Source organism: Diuraphis noxia, unplaced genomic scaffold, assembly GCF_037042655.1.
Source record: "Diuraphis noxia isolate RWA-SAM2 unplaced genomic scaffold, SU_Dnox_SAM2 contig0003, whole genome shotgun sequence".
NCBI classification, from domain to species: domain Eukaryota; kingdom Metazoa; phylum Arthropoda; class Insecta; order Hemiptera; family Aphididae; genus Diuraphis; species Diuraphis noxia.
In genome coordinates this window covers 35,914,636-35,934,651 of record NW_028301713.1, presented here as the reverse complement: position 1 = coordinate 35,934,651, position 20,016 = coordinate 35,914,636, and the positions used below count along the sequence as shown (strand labels likewise).

The following is a 20,016-nucleotide window of genomic DNA, read 5'->3' as shown; positions in this document are numbered from 1 at the left end:
AAATCGTTAAATATAAATAAGTGTAAAAACGCATTGAACATTTGAAGAATATTATATTAAATGCATGCCATTATGCAATGAAAGTGTCACTGTTGCATCATTTACGTGTTCTAAATTTACCACTAGGTATTATTATTATTATTGACATTATTAGAATGCATAATAAATTTAATCATGAAAATTGGATGGGTAAAAAGCAAATTTATTCAAGTCAAATTAACCGAAAAACATTTTGGTAATGAACAATAATTTATTCGGTTAATGGTTATAATTATTTAATTCTTAAATAATAACCCATAACTTATAAGACACTACTTTTGTGATATTATTATTCGAAAATATATTTTGTTGTAATTATATTGATATCATACGCGTAATAATGCATCCACAGAAAAACACATATTCGTATACATAATAATATTGTTGTTTCTTAAAAGTACAATAAGTATCCTGTCAATCGTCAATAATGACAATGTAGGAGTAGGGTAGAATAACTTTTACTCGCAGTTGACCTACTTAAATTATTTCAGTGTTGGCCCAGCCAATTAGACAGGCAGGGATATGTAAGTCTATTTGTTTAAATGACGCGTTTTTATGGGCGTCTAGAGATTCGTGTCATATATGATTGAAGTTCCAAATTCAGATAGCTCAAACTCCGCCCACAGTCATTAAAAAATGGGGGGCAAATTTAAAAAAAATGTAGGCTGAACGGGAAGTCAACATTTCTAAATTTAAGTCACTGAAATAGTAAGGAAAAACAAATTGGGCCTGAGTGCCAACTGTCAACTATAATCCTCCACACTAGAGGCGTTCCAGATCCACTAACAACAGCTAGACGTATACTGGACTGACAAAGTAGACGTAGATATAATTCTGATGATGATTTAATTATTTCAATCACAGATTTTTGTAACACAAAAGTTAAAATTCTGAAAGATATAAACTGAAAAAAACCCCACAGAGAGCGAACGCCACCAATGTTTATTTCTTAATGCCCCACAGATACAATACTATAAAAGCTGTAAAACGTCTAAAATGGTGTACGAAGAGTGAGAGTATGAAGTGCCTAAGAGATAGGAAAAGATAAAAAAATAATAATTTAAGTATAAGACAACCCATTACACCACTAAATTGGCAATATAGTAAACGTTAATGTTCTAGTTTTTCTTATGGTCATAATATTAAACACTGAGATACACAGGAGTTACACTTCTATATAATTCTATATATATATATATATCTAAGAGAAATAAAACTTTTCGTCCGTTGGTCCATTTAAATGGGGTACATTTACATAGGCGGATAGGCCTACCGGGCAACTTCCCGGTGGCCCCGGTTTGTATTTCGGTAATGGGGCCCTTTAATATCATATATTATTAAATTTTTTTTCATGTGGAGGCCCCTTTTTAAAATTTGCCGGTAGGCCAAAAATGGCGTATTCGCCCATGTACATTTATATAAACGGTTCAGGAACTTGAGTTAATTCAAAAAATAAAAATATACATCACAGTACAAGTCATCCTCAACGATGATACACAAGTGATACAATGTAACATATTAACACAAAATTTTAATACAAAAAAAAACTACAATTGTAAACGATACTACATAACTACAGTACATACCTAATAAAATATCACAGAAATGCAATACTATGTATAATATTATGAAGAGGCGGTAAAAAATACCCAATTATTGCGATCGTTGAAGAGGACGTCACACCCGCATATGTGTTGTCTCCGTCGTACAAGTGCGTAGCATAGCAAATTTTACGCTCAGCCGATCACGTTTATCTCCGTTAATTTAAAATTTAGAGTGAATTGACCTATTATAAAAATTAAAGGCCAGATTATTACCGAGGGCATCTCATAGGCTTTTTATTATATTTTAATTTTAAACCGAGTTATAAGTATTTTTAGATATAAAAATAATTTACAATTTTAAAATATTCATAACTCAGTTTAAAATAAAAATATAATAAAAAAAACCTATGAGATGCCCTCGGTAATAATCATGCCTTTAATTTTTATAATAAGTAAATTTACTCTAAATTTTAAATTAACGGAGATAATCGTGATCTGATGAGCGTAAAATTTGCTATGCTACGCACTTGTACGACGGAGACAACACATGCGGGTGTGGCGTCCTCTTAACATCGTATATATTGCGGTTTTTAATACTTTTAAATCGATCTTCGTAAAAACTATATACACATTTATCAACCAATATTATACATTGTACCTAAATCTATGTATTTTTCCCATTATTCATTAACTGTTGTTGTCAGAAATAAATATTTAATGAGCTTTCAAAGTTATGGTTCCTATGTGCAGTATAATTTCCAAGTATATAAACTGTATAATAATACGAAACAGTCATAAAAAAAAAATTAAACAATATTGAAACTTTGAAAAAGAATTCATTTATTAACATAAACAGAAAATTAAATCTTACATGATAGTTCAGAGTGATTCACCTAGTATGCTCACTATCTTGCAACAGGGATATGCACACTTCCATTTATCATTTAATAATTAATTTATTCAGTTCTGATTTTTATATTTGTTAAAATAGCACTTTTAGCAAAGACTATATTTTCAATTTCTCTAGATTTTTTGTAGGTACAACTTAAGAGTGTCCTATGGCAATATGAGCTTATTTTTTCGATTGAGAACTAAACTTTCTTACTGAAAATTATTTAAAATAAAATTGTTTTTAAATGTCTATATACATACTTAATTCAAAATTTTAAAGTAGTTTTCAGTAATTAATGTTTATACTTAAACATAGGTAAATCAAAGTCCTTCAAAAAAATAAAATAAATATATATAATATTGGATCTAACGTTTATCTATATACTTTAGAACCACTTTTACTAATTATAAATGTTAATAGATTAATATTAATCACTAAAGTTTTCATATCACCATAGCCCTTATATCTTCCAAACTCATTATTGTGGAGTATGAATCTATCATCATTAATCAAAATAATTTTATATAACTCAAAAACTACCTAATCATTCCGACTTAAATTTTCAAAAAAATTATCATAAATAATTTGTTGAAAAAAGAGATTCTCGTTTAAAAAATAGAAGTTTGTGTCTCTACAGGATACTTCTTAAGTAGTATCAAAACTCTCAACAATTTAAAAATATAGTCTTTAATTTTATTTGAAAATTCCAAAAATCAAATTTTAAAAACTGCATAATTTAAGAAAATTGTGGAAACATGTTTGATAAATCATCCTGTATATACATGTAATACATGCAGTTATCTAAGTTCGAGTTATCACGACACAACTATATATACACACTATACTAGTCAAATATTATGAAAATAAAATCATAATATTGATTAACTACACTACACCATTGAGACTATTAAATCTTTCGTTCAAATTTTGAATATGTCGTCCAAATGTTTATTATTTTAAGTGACGATATTTAGATTAATAATTTAAAACTATTTGTTTTTAGGTTAGGTTTTTTTGGCATGATGTACAGGACTCCCGAACATGATAATCCTCATCGGCCATTTTAATGGCATATTCTATCTGTAGTAGTAGTCTAATAAAATAACTGACTGCAAATTGGAATAAACATAAAAGGACAAAAATATCCTATAATCTTAATAAACTGCAGACATAAAATTTTTAAGAAAAAGGTCTTGCAAAGTAAACTAAGCATGAAATATTTATAAGTATAACTATACGTATGTTTTTTTGTTCAATGAATCCCAAACGTTTTTTAAAATAACATATGTTAATATTTATATTTCAAAACAATTGTAGTTATATAATTCTTTTTAATAGCAAACATCTAACAGAAATTTCTGGGACTAGAAACTAGAATAAACCGACTTTTGATTATTAAATTAGGTATCTAATAATAAAAATAATAACATAGGTGTTATTAAATTTTTATTTTACCAAAAAAATGAATACGCGCGAATAAAAAATATATATATCACGATATTTTACTTAAAAGTCAGATATAAAATATACTACCCGATTTATAAAAGAGTATAATTATACCTATTATTATAATTACTAAATAATCTAAATAAATTTATAAGTAGGTACCAATAGTTCACTAAAAATTTGAAATTTTTTTGTTTATATTATTAACATTTTTAGTTTAGAATGATAAAGAATTCATCATACACACATATATTTTACTTTCCTCTGTATAGTGTGATATATTATATCAAAATTTAAATATATATTAATTTAACATAGCTTTGAGTTATGTATCAGCTAAATCATTTACGATAAAAAATCAATAGGTATCAATCAACAGCTATTGAAGATTTTCAACAAATCAATAACACATTTTTTCATAGACAAATTTCGTACACTGAAAACAATTAGTAAAAAACAAAAAACGAAACCACTATAATATATGACATTACTATTATTATTATTATTAAAAGTACCTACAGATAATATATTTCACTTCTTCAAGCTTATCTGTATACTATCCAAGTCAATATTTACAAATGTCACGTATGATCACTTTTCGCTTAGATACATTATTTGTATTACACAACGAAAGGTAAATATTAAAAGCAACATACAATTTTTACTTTTATACAGTAATAAATTGTTATCGTTAATACTTAGTAGGTATATAATACCTACTAATGTATTATTATTATTAATAAGAGAAACAGCAATTAACAGCTAACTGACTATCAACCAAAAATAACAATATGATGGTCCGAGCTTGGAAAATCGGAACTACAACATCGGTCAAACTTTTAGGTCAGTGGGGTTTTTAAAAAAATTCAAAATAACGCCGACAAAGTCTAGGTTATTATATTAATGTAATAATACACGGACTCGAAGGAATAATAAATTAGAATACATAATACAATTCTCAACTGTTGTGGTATTTTCAATAAAAAAATGAAACATTTTAATAATATTATACGCGACGACAAACTTTGCAACTGTGCACCACGTGATTTTTTAATAAGTAATTCCATGATCTGAAAACCAAAAAGTTAGGTACCTATATAAAACGATATTGTATTGAGCGCACAGAATGCGTAAAGCCGCACACATGTTATATCGCATCCATACGTACTATTATGATATTTTTTATTTGTACTGTGCATACACGAGTCACAAAGTTATGACAGCAATAATTGTTATCTCGTCATTAAGCAAACATGCAATTCAGTAGTTTGAAGAATGCTATTTTCTAGTCTAAAAATAATCATGAGCCGTTTATATTTTGTCGAGTTGTCGACTAAAAGCCATTTTCCACCCACGTAATGACCGAACATAATATTCACGCGATTACACACACTCACGTTCAGAAACACGTGGTACACTAAATTATTTCGAAAAGACAAAAGTCATACACGACATATAGGTACACATACACAATAAAGCCAATAAACCCATTTCATCTTCCTATAATATAAGTTTAACAGATCAAACCTACAGTACCAGTGGTTAGGTTTAGGTAACCTATTAAATTTGCTCATAGACAAATTTGAACACTACATACATATAGGCAACTAATGAGTGGACAAAGGGGAATCACACCCATCCCTCAAATACTAATTATTGGCTATTGGCTTATATTATACTTCAATAAAAATCTTATAATTAATATTCATTTAAATGTTTTATTATCATATATATAATAAACCTAACATAGCCTACTATGTACATATAAATCAAACATAAGAATTGAAGAACATAAATGGTTTATATTTCTGCAAATATGTTTACAATATATCTATTACTGCTATTATTATAATAAGAGTCTAATAACAATTCACAATTCCATAATATTTAATAATGTCTTGCGTTAATTTTAAAATCACTTTCATATTGTTAGGTAACTAAAGCCCATCTTATAATTATCAAATTCTAAGTCCACCTACGACAAATGTACTGTAATAATATGAACAACATAAATCAAGCACAACAACTGCACAGAAGAACAGATTACAGCTGTAGTCTCGCGACAATTTTTAAAAGTCTGTATAGCGACGTACAGTACAGTGCCACAATATATCCACCAGGGAAACGCATCTCATATTCATATACAAAGAATGTGACCCTATGTAGTATTAGGAACTTAATACTGAATATATCATACATTTTTCATAGATTATATGACATAGCATTCATAATTTTCATGAATTTTAGTATTAAAACTAAAGGTCGTAAGGTAATCTGTAATAAAAAAAATATGAAAAATGTTTGAACAAAAACAGTGATGAGACTGATATTATGTATTATAAATAATAATAGGCGTTTATTTAATTTTTAATGGCGAATCGCGATAACCCCCAATCCACGTTACTACAATGTCCCCATCCAGTAATTTCCAGTAATTTAAAGAATAAATAAAAATTTAAATAATCCCTATACATGAACACTACTTTCATACTTTTGTTTCCAAACCTCTATTTATGTGAGCCGAACTGTTTTCACATGACTTAAACCCCGACTACTTTTATACTAAACAACGATATTGCAATAAGTTCCTTAGAAATTTTAGCAAGTGTATAATATTTTTTAATTTTGCCTGTAACTTACTGTCGCAACTCATTGTTCTTTTTAAAAACTTAAATTTAAAAAAAATATTTAAGAAATTCATGTGAGTAGAATAAACTGTCTAAGAGAGTTAAAAACAGTCAAACTAGTTAAAGATTTTTTAAACCTAAAAGCTGGGAAGATGGAATTTGTTCAAGCAATTAAAGTTTTATCATGTTGTACTTAGGTATAAGATTACCGCAAAGAAATCATACAATATTATATAAACAGTTGAACACGCACGATTCAAGACATGGACCTCAAATAATTTTAACGTTTACATATAACTAAATTAAAAATTACGAGTAACTACCAATCCACTGACCTAGCGAAAAATATGTACACACAGTAGGTATTTAAGCATATTATTATCCTTTATATTTATTATAATATGTTATTCTGAAAGACCCGATTTTTGATGAAGAGACGGGGCATACTATATGAGAACATCGAATGCCCGCTCTCCAAAAAGTTTTAAATTTACAAAAATTCGTCACTCGTAGTAAGAAAAAGCAACATAATAGAATAACAATAATAATATGCAAAAACCGATGGACCTAATAATATTATATATGCCAAAATAGTACCATGCAGTACATTGTGCGCGTGCATGCGACGTCGTTCCAGTTTAGCCAAATAATAAAGTAAGGCCATAAAACCATGTGCCAGCGCCAAACATAAAATGAGTCATTTGTTTTCGTATGACACAAAAAAGCTCTAAGCCGCTGCCCCACGACGTGGTGCAGGCGGGGGCGAGACAGGCCGGTGGGACTATTTATAGTCGTTAAGAGTTTCGCTGGCCGACAAGAGAAAATGGTCAACAACTGTACACACTGCAAACACATTCAAACGGGCGCAAGCGCACACTTATTTCAAACTCATGATGTATACCACGGGTGTGTTTTGCGGCCAAATGCGAACGACGTATGCAGATGCGAAAAAAATAAAATATAGAAATATTATCGGCGACACTGGCAAGCATTCGAAGCGATGCCCTTCAGTCTAGCAAAGAAATAAAGTTGCAAAAAAACCCACAAAGATTCTGCAACTATCTCGATTCTCGGGATACTACAATATCCCGAAGATATTAGGCGATTAACAATTCCAGCTGTCACAGCAGATCGAGTCTCTTGGCCTGATACAAATATTATAAAACGAAATTTAACATGCACTCCTAAGTCTGCATATACCTATGACAAAACATCCATAAACAACCCGTCTGTATGATAAAGACGGTATACCAATAATATGCCATTCAACCATTAGCCATGCGGTATAGGCTAAATATTGAACAACGTTCTCGTGCTTTCGACAATAAAGAGACATACATGGTATTTAATCTTTGTATTTTAATTTTTAACTCTATGATCCAATACTCGAAGCATTTTCATACCAATCGGCTACCATTGCCGTCGTAGATACTTATAACAATGAATAGGTATTACTTTAATATTTTTAATATCTTATTAATAGCGACTGTTGTAAGCAATTTAAAACAACGAAATGTGTCCAAATACCGCAAAGAAGTAATATCTTTCTTGCATCTTTGTTACGTCACAGTATTGTAACCAGGGGCGTCCTTGTGGGGGGGGGGGCGAAAGGGGCGATCGCCCCCCCCCCCCGTAAGGTGACTGACTTGCATAGTAATTATTAGTAAATTTTATAATTTATATTAAATTATTTGACATTTATATAATATGAAATTTCAGTAATTTCACAATATTATCTTGTTATCAAAACACGTATTCGCGATCATATAGTATCATACTAGTATCTATAAACCTTGCAACTACTCTAACTATATTTAACTATTAATCAATAAAATAAATTTGTATACTATGATGACTATGACAATTTGTTTTTAATATTGTAACATTTCAGTGACACAAATATTTTATAGATAGGAGACTATTATAGTTCTAAATTACAAAAGTTGAAAAAAAAATGGTTCATCACTCAGTATCTGAATCCCATATTCTCATGTAAATTAATATTTATTTTTTTATTATTTCGCCCCCCCCCCCCCCCCATAGCCAAGGTCTGGAGACGCCCCTGATTGTAACCAAAATGTATGTTTCCAAATTCGTAGGTAACCCTGATAAATCTTTAGTTATGAAAATAGTTAACGCCATTTATCATTCCATGTTTCCCACCACACTAATTACAACGCTTTCGTTTAGAAATTAGCAATATAAATTTTATTAGGTATTAACAAAGTAAATCGAATTTAAAAATATAGATACACGTTAATGTACATGATCACACCGATTGCCTACAATATTATACCATCATAGGATTAATTAAGGTAGTGAGATAATAAAGCACAGATAAAAATGTCTACTATAATGAATACTAAACGTAATAAAATATTTAGGAAAAAAATATAGACACGTAGGTATTATAACAAAGATTGATACAGTAAAAATATGTTCAACTCGTTTTATTGTTTGGTCAAATTATAAATAATTTAATTTCAAATACAGTAAAGGTACCTCAAGACTTAAAAACTACAATATTTATGTATTTGGGGAGGAACACAATACCTATATTATACTCGTAATAGTCGTAATATATACGCATATAATAGCATAGAACGTATTTTATGCGTTATTTGAGCTCTTATAGATTTTGTTTAGTCTTAAAAAAGTTTTTGCGCCAATTAGTACTATTCTTTAAACGTAAAAATTATAGATCGTAAAACAAATGTAAAATAGTTTTACCTAAATCTATAGGCTACCAGTTCAATATTCAAATAGAACTAGGTGCCTAAATACCTAATTCTGATTAGACTCCAACTTATTTTATTCTCGATATCCAAAATGAACTAAAATTTATTTTTACTACAGAAGTCTATAATAGTAATCATAATAAATTATCGCATTTTAAACAGAATTTAGATAAATTTAGATAAATTAATTTTTACATCAGTTTTAGAGCAAAACATTAAAAAAAATGTTTATATGTTTATAACATTTTTAAAACTAATATTATCACCAAACATTATAATCAATCATGAGACATAACGTCATTGTGTAGTGACAAAAAAAAAACGCTACTAGGTATGTAATACAGTTTAAATTAGTTCTATCAAATTATATTTAAATAAAATATGACCAGTTGAATTAGTTATTTCCAAATAATCATTTTTAATTCAATATTTTATAAAAACAACTATGAATTTGATCCTACCTAAATTACTATTATTCTAACTTAATTAAATGATACATAAGTAAAGCGAAGAACCAACAATGTTATATGGATACCGATAAACAAAATTATAGACCACATGAAAAAAAAATTATTGAATGATACGAAAGCATAATTTTTCATTATTAAGAAGTTTAAGATTTAACTTACAAACTATCACTGTTTAATCCAATCTCAAGGAAAATAATATGCTATTTACAATACATAATATTATAATTCATCAATTCAAATAAATATAAAGTCTTAATAGTAGTAAATATAAGTAGGAATTTAAGTTAAACAAAAAATCAGAAATTCAATAATTTGTTGAATAAAAACATGTAAACAAATTCACTTTTTAACATACCTACTTCATAATAAATGAAAATGAAATTATTAATGATCATTATTATTTATTTATTTTATTTATATAGGTCAAGGTTAACTTTATGATATATAATTTAAGATACAGATGGATAAATGCTTTATCATTGTTATTGTAATAGATTTATGTATTTCAGAGAATGTATTTGAAAAAAAAAAATAGTTTTGTATAAATAAAAGTACTTTTCCCCTATCTCTTACCTACCAAGTTTCTAAATATTATGATTTTACAACTTATTTAATACAACCAATCCACAAGGTCAATAATTTTCTCAATTGGTATAAATTTAAAAATAATTAATCAAAGTTTAAGGGATATTTTTAATTTGAAACCTAATAATCATGCACTTCAAATTAATAAATTCAAAATATCAATGATGTATAATGTATTTAAAAAGAGTGTTTTAAAATGGTTATCATTTTTTACACATAAAGTACCTACCTGCCTAAAAGTAAACACTGATAAACTAAATTCATTGATATAAGTAACAGGTACAACTACATAATATTTGCAAGTAAAAAATAAGTTAATGTAGATCTATACCTACATATGTTGGTATTTGTCTCTCAATTTAGTTATCAACCAACTAGCTACTTAAACAACATTACAAGTGCCAAAATATTGAACACATTACGATACAACTTGTGTACCTAATTATGAAATAGTAACTAATCCTCTAATAATTAAAGGTATAGACAGGAGTCTTGTTACTACAAGACCACAAACTAACAAAAAAATATTTAGTCCTTTAGTTTTATTAACATAGAAACTAAAATAGCAAGTAAAAACCTATAAGATAGGCATCCAAGAAACTGGATTTTGGTATTCTATGTATAAGTATAGGCTAACCTATGTGATTTTAATTTAACTATTTATTAAAGTCAATAATAGAAATTTATAATGAAATAATCAAAAAATACACTTACAATATATCGTTTAAGGGCGAATTCCGATGGATGATATAATGTATGCGCTAATGTTCATTATTCTAAGTTTTCTTTTGGTTGTCTTCATTTGTAAATTATTGAATTTCACAATGAATACATTGACATTGACACCGGTTATTTACCCTAAACACAAAACTACAAAACATACAAGAAAACTAAAACGAACAAAGATAACATCGACTTAAATCTCGTTTATTCGAAAAATAAAATATAATTTTTTTTAAGTGTAGGTATTACAAATTACAATAATAATAATAATAATAGTAGTTGAATCGTATTGAAAAATCTCTCGTTTCAATGATAAGCACTAAGCCAACCTGACGGAAACCAAACGGAATCATTTCCACAGCGTTGGGACTCCTGATCAGTATCAATTGTTTTCAAACTGTTATAAATAATAAAAACACGACTCTTGTTGTTCACTGATAATATTCCGTGATTCTGTCGGTTTATTTTATATTTTTTTGCAACTGAATACTAATCATGTAAATTCCAACTGGCAGTACCTTAACTTTGAAATTTTATATTACACTATGGATGAATTAACAAAATTGGAACATTTGTCATTGGTATCGAAAATATGTACTGAATTAGAAAATCATTTGGGACTCAACGACAAAGATTTGGGTAAGACATCATTAATTAAACCTGATCTTTCCCCATTATTATTATATATTATTATATACTATTTTGTATTTCATTAATTTCCAGCTGAATTTATTATTGACTTGGCTTATAAAAACGATACATTAGAAACATTCAAAAAAGCTCTTCTGCAAAATGGAGCTGAATTTTCCGTTAGTATACATTATAATCACATATATTATACAGGTAAATGTATTCATTTTTTTTTTTTTTTAGGATTCATTTATTGCCAATCTGCTGCGTATTATACAGCACATGCAACCGAAAACATCTAAACGATCAGGAAATAAATCATATGAAAATATTGATAAAAGTGATACATTGGCATGTAAATTTCCTGGATTAGCAATACCTAATGACCTCGTCGGTGAAGAAAATGACCCTATTAGTGCTGTCATGGCAGAATTAGAGTCTTTTGCTCCTATTCTTAGCACAAAGTATGATACATTTTATAATAAAAATTAATTAAGCTATTAATTGATAATATTATATTTAAATTATAATTTTTAGTGGAACTGAAGATAAAACTAACAAGCCTAGTGCTTCAAATGATAAACGTTTGTCAAGGAGTCGCTCCAAGAGTCATGATCGACAACACAGGAGACGAAATTCTAATAACAGAAGTAGAAGTCGAGAAAGACATCGTAGAGACAAAAGTCATGATAAACAAAGAGACAGACAAAATGATAGGAGTCGTGATAGACAGAAGGATAGGCAAAGAGATAGAAGTCGTGATAGACAAAGAAATAGAAGTCGTGATAGACAGAGGGATAGAAGTCGTGATAGACAAAGGAATAGAAGTCGTGATAAATATAGGAATAGGAGTCGTGATAAACAAAGTGATAGGAGTCACGATAGATATCATAAAGATAGCAGAAGCAATGATGGACATAGAAAAGAAAGACATGAAAAAGAGTATGTTATTTTTTTTCTATAATATTTAAATAAACATAAAGAAATTTCAATTTATCCTAATCTAAAATAATCTCATGTAAAAATTGATTTTTAATATATTTCTAATTTGTTGTTTAGAATTGAATCAAAAAGCAAATTTCCAGAACTGGGAAAAGTGTATCCTGGCAAAGTTTTGAATATTGTAGACTTTGGTTGTTTTGTACAACTTGATATGTTCCGTCAGTCTCAAGGACTTGTACACATTTCACAGTTACGTCAAAAAGGAAGAGTAACTTCTGTTAGTGATGTCGTTTCTAGAGGTGATAAAGTCATGGTAAGTAATTATTGTTTAGCAACATTGGCATACTTTAAAACTCCGAGAATTTTCAAATAGTAGATTTCAATCTTTACAGGTTAAAGTTTTATCAATAAGTGGCAACCAAAAGATTTCTTTATCCATGAAAGATGTTGATCAAGACACTGGAGAAGACTTAAATCCAATGATACAGCCTGAAGATTTAGGGTATGATGAAATATGTCTAGATAATATAATTTCTTTAATACTTCTGTTTTAATTATTTTAGTGAAGACGATGATATGATGGGTGGCCGTAACCCTGACAGACCTACTTCCTTACTAGAACTGCAGACAATTGCGGATGCTGATGAAATGACAAATTTAAAACGTATGAATAAAATTTCATCTCCAGAGCGCTGGGAAATAAAACAAGTAAATTTAGATAAATAAATTTGGAAATAATTTATTTTCTTACTTAATTTGCTTTTTAATTATTAACTATAGATGTTATCAGCTAATTGTATTGACAAAAGTGAACTTCCTGATTTTGATGAAGAAACTGGTATTTTACCCAAAGATAACACTGAAGAAGAACAAGATATTGAAATTGAAATTGTTGAAGATGAACCTCCATTTTTACATGGGCATGGTAGAAATCTCCACGATCTCAGCCCAGTATGCATTACAATCAATGGAATAAAATCATTAACGTTAATATTAGGCTATTACACAAGTCACATTGATTTATTTACCTATTTCGTAAAATCATAAATTAGCTTTTTTATTTTTACCATTGAAAATGTATAACAGTTATTTTTATATTTTTTTTAGGTTCGTATTGTCAAAAATCCAGATGGTTCTCTTGCACAAGCAGCTATGATGCAAAGTGCATTGTCCAAAGAACGCCGAGAACATAAAATGTTAGCGCGTGAACAAGAAATGGACTCTGTGCCTAAAAACGTTACTAAAAATTGGATTGATCCTCTACCAGATAGTAAATTATATTAAGTTTTATAGTATACAATTTACTAATAATAATCACATATAATATTAAATAATTTTTAGATGATAGTAGACACTTATCTTCAAATATGCGAGGAATTGGTTTGACTGCCCAAGATGTACCAGAATGGAAAAAGCATGTTATTGGTGGTAAAAAAAGTTCATTCGGTATGAAAACCAACCTGACTCTCTTAGAACAGAGACAAAGTTTACCAATTTATAAACTCAAAGATGAACTCATCAAAGTAATACATATATCTTTAAGTGACATTTAAATAATACAAAATATGTTCATATTCATTTGCAATAGGCTGTGACTGACAACCAAATATTGATTGTCATTGGAGAAACTGGTTCAGGAAAAACCACTCAGATTACTCAATATTTAGCTGAGGCGGGGTTTACATCAAGAGGTAAAATTGGGTGTACTCAACCTAGAAGAGTGGCCGCCATGTCAGTTGCAAAGAGGGTATCTGAAGAATTTGGATGCAGATTAGGTCAAGAAGTTGGTTACACTATTCGTTTTGAAGATTGCACTAGTCCAGAGACTGTGATCAAGTATGATTAATAATAGTTATTTATTTAATTTATATTAATATTCTTTGAATCTAACAAAATATTTTTTAGATATATGACAGACGGTATGTTGCTGCGTGAATGTCTTGTAGATTTTGACTTGAAGAACTATTCTGTAATCATGTTGGATGAAGCTCACGAAAGAACAATAAACACTGACGTTTTATTTGGATTATTAAAACAAGCTGTCACAAAAAGGAAAGAACTTAAACTTATTGTAACATCTGCCACTCTAGACGCTGTGAAATTCTCTCAATACTTTTTTGAAGCCCCTATATTTACAATTCCTGGACGTACATTCCCTGTAGAAGTTTTATATACTAAAGAACCTGAAACTGACTATCTGGATGCATCACTTATTACAATTATGCAAATACATTTACGCGAACCACCTGGTGACGTATTGCTTTTCTTGACTGGTCAAGAAGAAATTGATACTGCTTGTGAAATTTTATATGAAAGAATGAAGTCATTAGGACCTGATATTCCAGAGTTGATTATTTTACCTGTTTATTCTGCTCTACCTAGTGAAATGCAAACTAGAATTTTTGAAGCAGCTCCTCCTGGATCTCGAAAGGTAAAATTAAAACAATATTAATATATTATTTAAGAGAATTATTATGAAACTTGATGGTAAGAACATTATCTGTGCTTTGTTGGAAGTTTTTTACGATAATTCAGTTTTTAAGTGAGTTATGTGCATATAATAAATTGTAAAATAAAAATTCTCATAACTCACTTAAAAACTGAATTATCGTAAAAAAAAACTTCCAACAAAGCACAGATAATGTTTTTCCCATCAAGTTTTATAATATATCTGTTATAAATAGATAGATATTCACTGTAATTTTCAAGCTAATGGAATAAAATGTGAACTATCGAGCGTAAATTTGCCGTTAAGTGTTTGTAAGACTGAGAAAACAAATACGGGTGTTGCATCCTATTAATATTGTAAAAACTAAAAATATATTAATACATCAAACCATTAAAATTTATCTTATAAAATTATTTTATACATATATATATTCTCATTGTTATATTTTTTTACTCAGGTTGTTATCGCTACCAATATTGCTGAGACTTCATTGACAATTGATGGCATTTATTATGTTGTCGATCCTGGATTTGTAAAACAAAAAGTCTATAATTCAAAAACTGGAATGGACTCTTTAGTTGTCACACCAATTTCACAAGTATGTCAATTTTGTAATTACTTTTTATTTACTGTCCTAACACTAATGGTATCCAATATCCATACTATACTCTGTCTCACGAAAAACATGCCATGCAAAGATGAAAACTAGTTGACTTTGTGCATCCCCAACCAAAATCTTTACAGATCAACTGTGATCATAGCGGTGACGGTGGCATGGTGACCGTAGCGCTGCCGCTCAACGTTGATGGCAGATTGTATCAACACACGTGGAAGTGATTCCTCAGCCCAATTGGCATAGCTCATTCCACATCCAAAAAACCAGCATGTTTTCTCATGGGATAGAGTATAATTTGTACATTCAAAATATTGTACTAATGTACTAAATATTTTTTTTTTATTAATGGATCATAATATTGTTATATATTAATGTAGTATGAAATGTTAAATTAAATTACTAAAATAATATTGTATATTGTAATTTTAGGCACAAGCCAAACAAAGAGCTGGTCGTGCTGGGCGTACCGGACCAGGTAAATGTTATAGACTTTACACAGAGAGAGCCTATCGAGATGAAATGTTACCAACACCTGTTCCTGAGATACAACGTACAAATTTAGCAACCACAGTAAGTTGTTTAGTATTTAACTTCACCTATCACTCAGAAATTCAATTTAAAAATTATTTACTCTCCAGGTATTGCAACTGAAAACTATGGGCATTAACGATTTACTTCATTTTGACTTCATGGATGCTCCACCAGTTGAAAGTTTAATCATGGCCTTGGAATCATTACATTCTTTGAGTGCATTAGATGATGAGGGTCTACTTACCAGATTGGGAAGACGAGTATGTACCTGCTTAAAATTTAAATGTTTAATGATTAAAACTAATATAGATCATATGGTTTTAGATGGCTGAATTTCCATTAGAACCGAATCTCTCCAAAATGTTGATAATGTCTGTTCATCTTCAATGTTCTGAAGAAATATTGACTATTGTATCCATGCTTTCTGTTCAAAATGTCTTCTACAGACCAAAGGATAAGCAAGCATTGGCTGATCAGAAAAAAGCAAAATTCAATCAAGTTGAGGGAGATCACTTAACCCTTCTGGCAGTGTACAACTCTTGGAAAAACAATAAGTTTAGTAATGCATGGTGCTATGAGAATTTTGTCCAAGTTCGAACACTCAAACGAGCCCAAGATGTTCGTAAACAATTGCTTGGGATTATGGATAGGTAATTATAAAATTATAAATACTTATAACTCTGATATCTTTTTAAAATTTACCTGTACATTTTTGTAGACATAAGTTAGATGTTGTTTCGGCCGGTAAAAACACAGCTCGAATACAGAAGGCTATTTGTTCGGGATTTTTCCGCAATGCATCTAAAAAAGATCCACAAGAAGGTTATCGTACTCTTGTTGATGGGCAGGCAGTCTATATTCATCCTAGCAGTGCTTTGTTCAACCGACAACCTGAATGGTTTGTATTAATAAACAAATTTCAACTAATATTACACAAAATGATACCTAAAAATAAATGTATTTTATTATCAGGGTAATGTATCACGAGCTGGTTCAAACGACCAAAGAGTACATGCGCGAGGTAACAACAATAGATCCGAGGTGGCTTGTTGAATTTGCGCCAGCGTTCTTCAAATTCTCTGATCCAACCAAATTAAGCAAATTCAAAAAGAATCAACGACTAGAACCACTTTATAACAAATATGAAGAACCAAATTCATGGAGAATTTCAAGAGTGCGAAGAAGAAGAAACTAATTTTATTTGTATATTATTAATTATTCTTTATGTATGAATCTATAATATTCTAAATATATTCATAATATGTACAAGTGGTTATAAATTCTGCGCATTAAATATTAAATATTTATACTTATTTTGCCGTAGCTGATCTAGCAAATTGTACAATCATAGGTTTGTCTTTTAAAATATATCCATTAGTTTCTTTCAGTGCCTGTTGAGCATTTTCTACACAAGGTAATGTTACAAAAGCTTGACCCTTCATGCGTCCATCTTGCATTAATCGTACATCAAACCTGCAAATATTGTACATAAAATGTTATATTATATTTTAAAAAAAATGAATGTAGTAAAGAGTAATAAATATATTTAATTTTACTAACATAGTTCCCGGTTTAAGATCGTCAGATTTGATAAATCTCTTATAAATGTATTTTAAATCATTATCCAGCACTGTTTTTGCTAAATTTTTTATATATAATCTACAAGACGGAGCTCCAGGATAATAGTTCTTAAAAATAGGCATGTTATTCATATCTTTATCTGATAATCTATTAGTAGCTAATTCTTCTCTGCTAATACAATCGCCTGTTATATCATCATCTGACTCACTTTCTTTTTTAGCTTCTTCTTTGTTTGTACTTTTTACTGAATATATTATACCAAAGCCTCCTTCAGTATCAGCAGTTGGCCCCTCGGCCGGTTTTAGTTCTGCTGATACTTTGACTTCAATTTTCTTTGGTACCTCACATTCAACAGTGTCAAAAACATTGGCCAATTCAACTTTGGGCTTTTTTGATGCTGTGATTGCAACATTTTTTAAACGTTTAGGTTTTATGACTTTGTTCATTTTCTTTTTCAATACAGATAATTTAGGTTCTATATTATGATCACTTTCATCATTACTTTCCATTTCTGATTCTGAAAGCTCTGGATCAGTTTCATCAGTAGTGGTATACTTATCTGCAGTTTCTATTTTCATACACTTATTCAGAGGGTAACCTATGACAGGTTCAAAAGGTGCTGGCAGGTTCATACGATTCATCAAGTGTAAGACTTGATAGTAGAATTTCTGATTGCAAGCTAATGCATTGGCAATATTTGACAGTATGTGTGGGTTTGGATCGGGATAACTATAGTGCAGATGATGAGGTGGAGGTTGGTTTAGGTCGATCGCAGCTGACCAACTATTTAATTTTTTTAAATAATCTTCTTGTAACTGTTTTATTTTGTCTGTATTGCATTCAGTTACTGGTAGTGGTTTAGGACATTTCATTAGATTGGTATCAAGATCATTTGCAGACAATTCAACGGTCAACCTATAGCCCAATAATTCTTTTTGATGCAATCGTTGGATAACAGCTTCGGCAAACTCTTGAGATTCAAATCTAAAATTATGAATAACATGCAGTAAATAAAAAAAAAGGTATATAGGTTCTTTGAAAATCTTAGGTACCTTGCATACGCTAAACATCTTCGATGCGTTTTAGATGTCAATATTTTTACATACTTAGCGCCAAAATATTTGAGAAATTCTTCTTTTTCTTCAGACGAAAGCTGTGGAGGAAAATGACGCACAATGATGGTAGCAGATGCCATACTTTTCATATGAAACAGATCACAAATAATGAAAACCAGTAAACTGTAGTATCCTTTATAGAATACAAGATCCTGAAATAAACCAATATATTATAATCAACAATACAGCTAAAATTGTACCCATACAGTTTTAAATAAAAACTTACCTACGCAGGTGTTACTAACAGTAATTAGGTACAATAATATATTGTACTAACCACTTGGAAAATATTACACATCATTCAAAGATCGAAAAAAGTTATCTATAAAATTTAATAGTACAGTTTAATGTTTGTTGTTTGACTAGTGAACACAAAGTTCTAATTAAAGTTAGATAGGTAGTTAATCTAGTTAAGGACTTGACATCAATCCGTTATTTACAATATTTAACAAAATTATAGTATTCCAACTGTAAGTAAACTTTAGTCATGACTCGTGCACCCAATATTTATAATTTGTATAGAAATTAGAAATATTTTGAAAGTTTAGAACTGTACAACAGTACAACCCGCTAAGAACCGCCAATGCAGTTGCCAGTTTGAGTTATCGCTTATCAGTTATCACTTGAACCGCACTAAACATAGATAAAGAAAAAAAAACATCGTCGAAGATCGCCGATCAAAAACGGCGTAAATAAAAACATTTAAAAATAAAAATTTATATTTTATTTTGAGATAAAAACTTACGAATACCGGAATACGGGCTACGGCAAATGGCAATACATCAGCTCTATCCAGCGGCAATCAAAATAGTTTCATCACAGATTTTTAAAAATTCACAATGACGATGGCACTAAATCTAAAGTTGGAGACCTGACCTGACCCGTTTAAAGATTTTTTTTGCTCATAAATTAATTGTTTCTTGTTAGTCCTTTTGGTTAATAGTATTTAAAAGCAATTTATTATATTATCTACGGCATCTATTAGCATTTTTAAATTGTATTATCTTATAATATAATAGTTAAGTTATAAATACACGATATACAGGTGTCAGGTATAGGCAGTAGCGTACCCAGGGGGGGACTTAGGG

General features: G+C 29.6%; 3 protein-coding genes across 5 annotated transcripts in view; 1 reads left to right on the top strand and 2 right to left on the bottom strand.

The window, feature by feature from the left end:
* Positions 1 to 11,311, bottom strand: part of Mrtf (Myocardin-related transcription factor) — a 67,369-nt gene extending 56,058 nt beyond the window's left edge. Inside the window, exon 1 of the mRNA XM_089225038.1 lies at positions 11,056 to 11,311. The gene's annotated coding sequence lies outside the window, so the exon portion shown is untranslated. The remainder of the gene's footprint in view (positions 1 to 11,055) is intronic.
* A 188-nt stretch (positions 11,312 to 11,499) lies between these two features.
* pea (ATP-dependent RNA helicase pea) lies at positions 11,500 to 17,545 on the top strand. The gene is made up of 18 exons (XM_015508213.2): positions 11,500 to 11,703; positions 11,788 to 11,873; positions 11,938 to 12,158; positions 12,232 to 12,636; positions 12,754 to 12,949; positions 13,029 to 13,138; positions 13,200 to 13,344; positions 13,417 to 13,587; positions 13,744 to 13,906; positions 13,978 to 14,159; positions 14,225 to 14,472; positions 14,542 to 15,067; positions 15,543 to 15,683; positions 16,131 to 16,271; positions 16,340 to 16,492; positions 16,557 to 16,882; positions 16,951 to 17,130; positions 17,205 to 17,545. The coding sequence occupies exons 1-18, from the start codon at positions 11,610 to 11,612 to the stop codon at positions 17,425 to 17,427; spliced, it is 3,711 nt and encodes a 1,236-aa protein (XP_015363699.1). The 5' UTR covers positions 11,500 to 11,609; the 3' UTR covers positions 17,428 to 17,545.
* LOC107161704 (RNA-binding region-containing protein 3-like) lies at positions 17,428 to 19,550 on the bottom strand. 3 transcript variants are annotated; one of them, XM_089225036.1, is made up of 4 exons: positions 19,155 to 19,550; positions 18,920 to 19,080; positions 17,793 to 18,797; positions 17,428 to 17,705 (listed from the first exon to the last, which is right to left on the bottom strand). In XM_089225036.1, the coding sequence occupies exons 2-4, from the start codon at positions 19,015 to 19,017 to the stop codon at positions 17,543 to 17,545; spliced, it is 1,266 nt and encodes a 421-aa protein (XP_089081162.1). In that variant the 5' UTR covers positions 19,018 to 19,080; positions 19,155 to 19,550; the 3' UTR covers positions 17,428 to 17,542. The 3 variants fall into 3 exon arrangements, with proteins under 3 accessions (XP_089081162.1, XP_089081161.1, XP_015363700.2); XM_089225035.1 differs by having other exon boundaries at positions 18,866 to 19,080; positions 19,159 to 19,546; XM_015508214.2 differs by having other exon boundaries at positions 18,866 to 19,080; positions 19,155 to 19,545.
* Positions 19,551 to 20,016: the final 466 nt, after the last annotated feature.

Bases quoted from the DNA above. Each gene is read 5' to 3' on its own strand.
- pea (XM_015508213.2), top strand. From the start codon at position 11,610: ATGGATGAATTAACAAAATTGGAACATTTGTCATTGGTATCGAAAATA. The intron at 15,684-16,130 runs GTATGTCAATTT...TTGTAATTTTAG, and splicing joins TTGTCACACCAATTTCACAA to GCACAAGCCAAACAAAGAGC. The intron at 16,883-16,950 runs GTAATTATAAAA...ACATTTTTGTAG, and splicing joins TTGCTTGGGATTATGGATAG to ACATAAGTTAGATGTTGTTT.
- LOC107161704 (XM_089225035.1), bottom strand. From the start codon at position 19,017: ATGAAAAGTATGGCATCTGCTACCATCATTGTGCGTCATTTTCCTCCA. The intron at 18,798-18,865 runs GTACCTAAGATT...TCATAATTTTAG, and splicing joins AGATGTTTAGCGTATGCAAG to ATTTGAATCTCAAGAGTTTG. The intron at 17,706-17,792 runs GTTAGTAAAATT...CAATATTTGCAG, and splicing joins GATCTTAAACCGGGAACTAT to GTTTGATGTACGATTAATGC.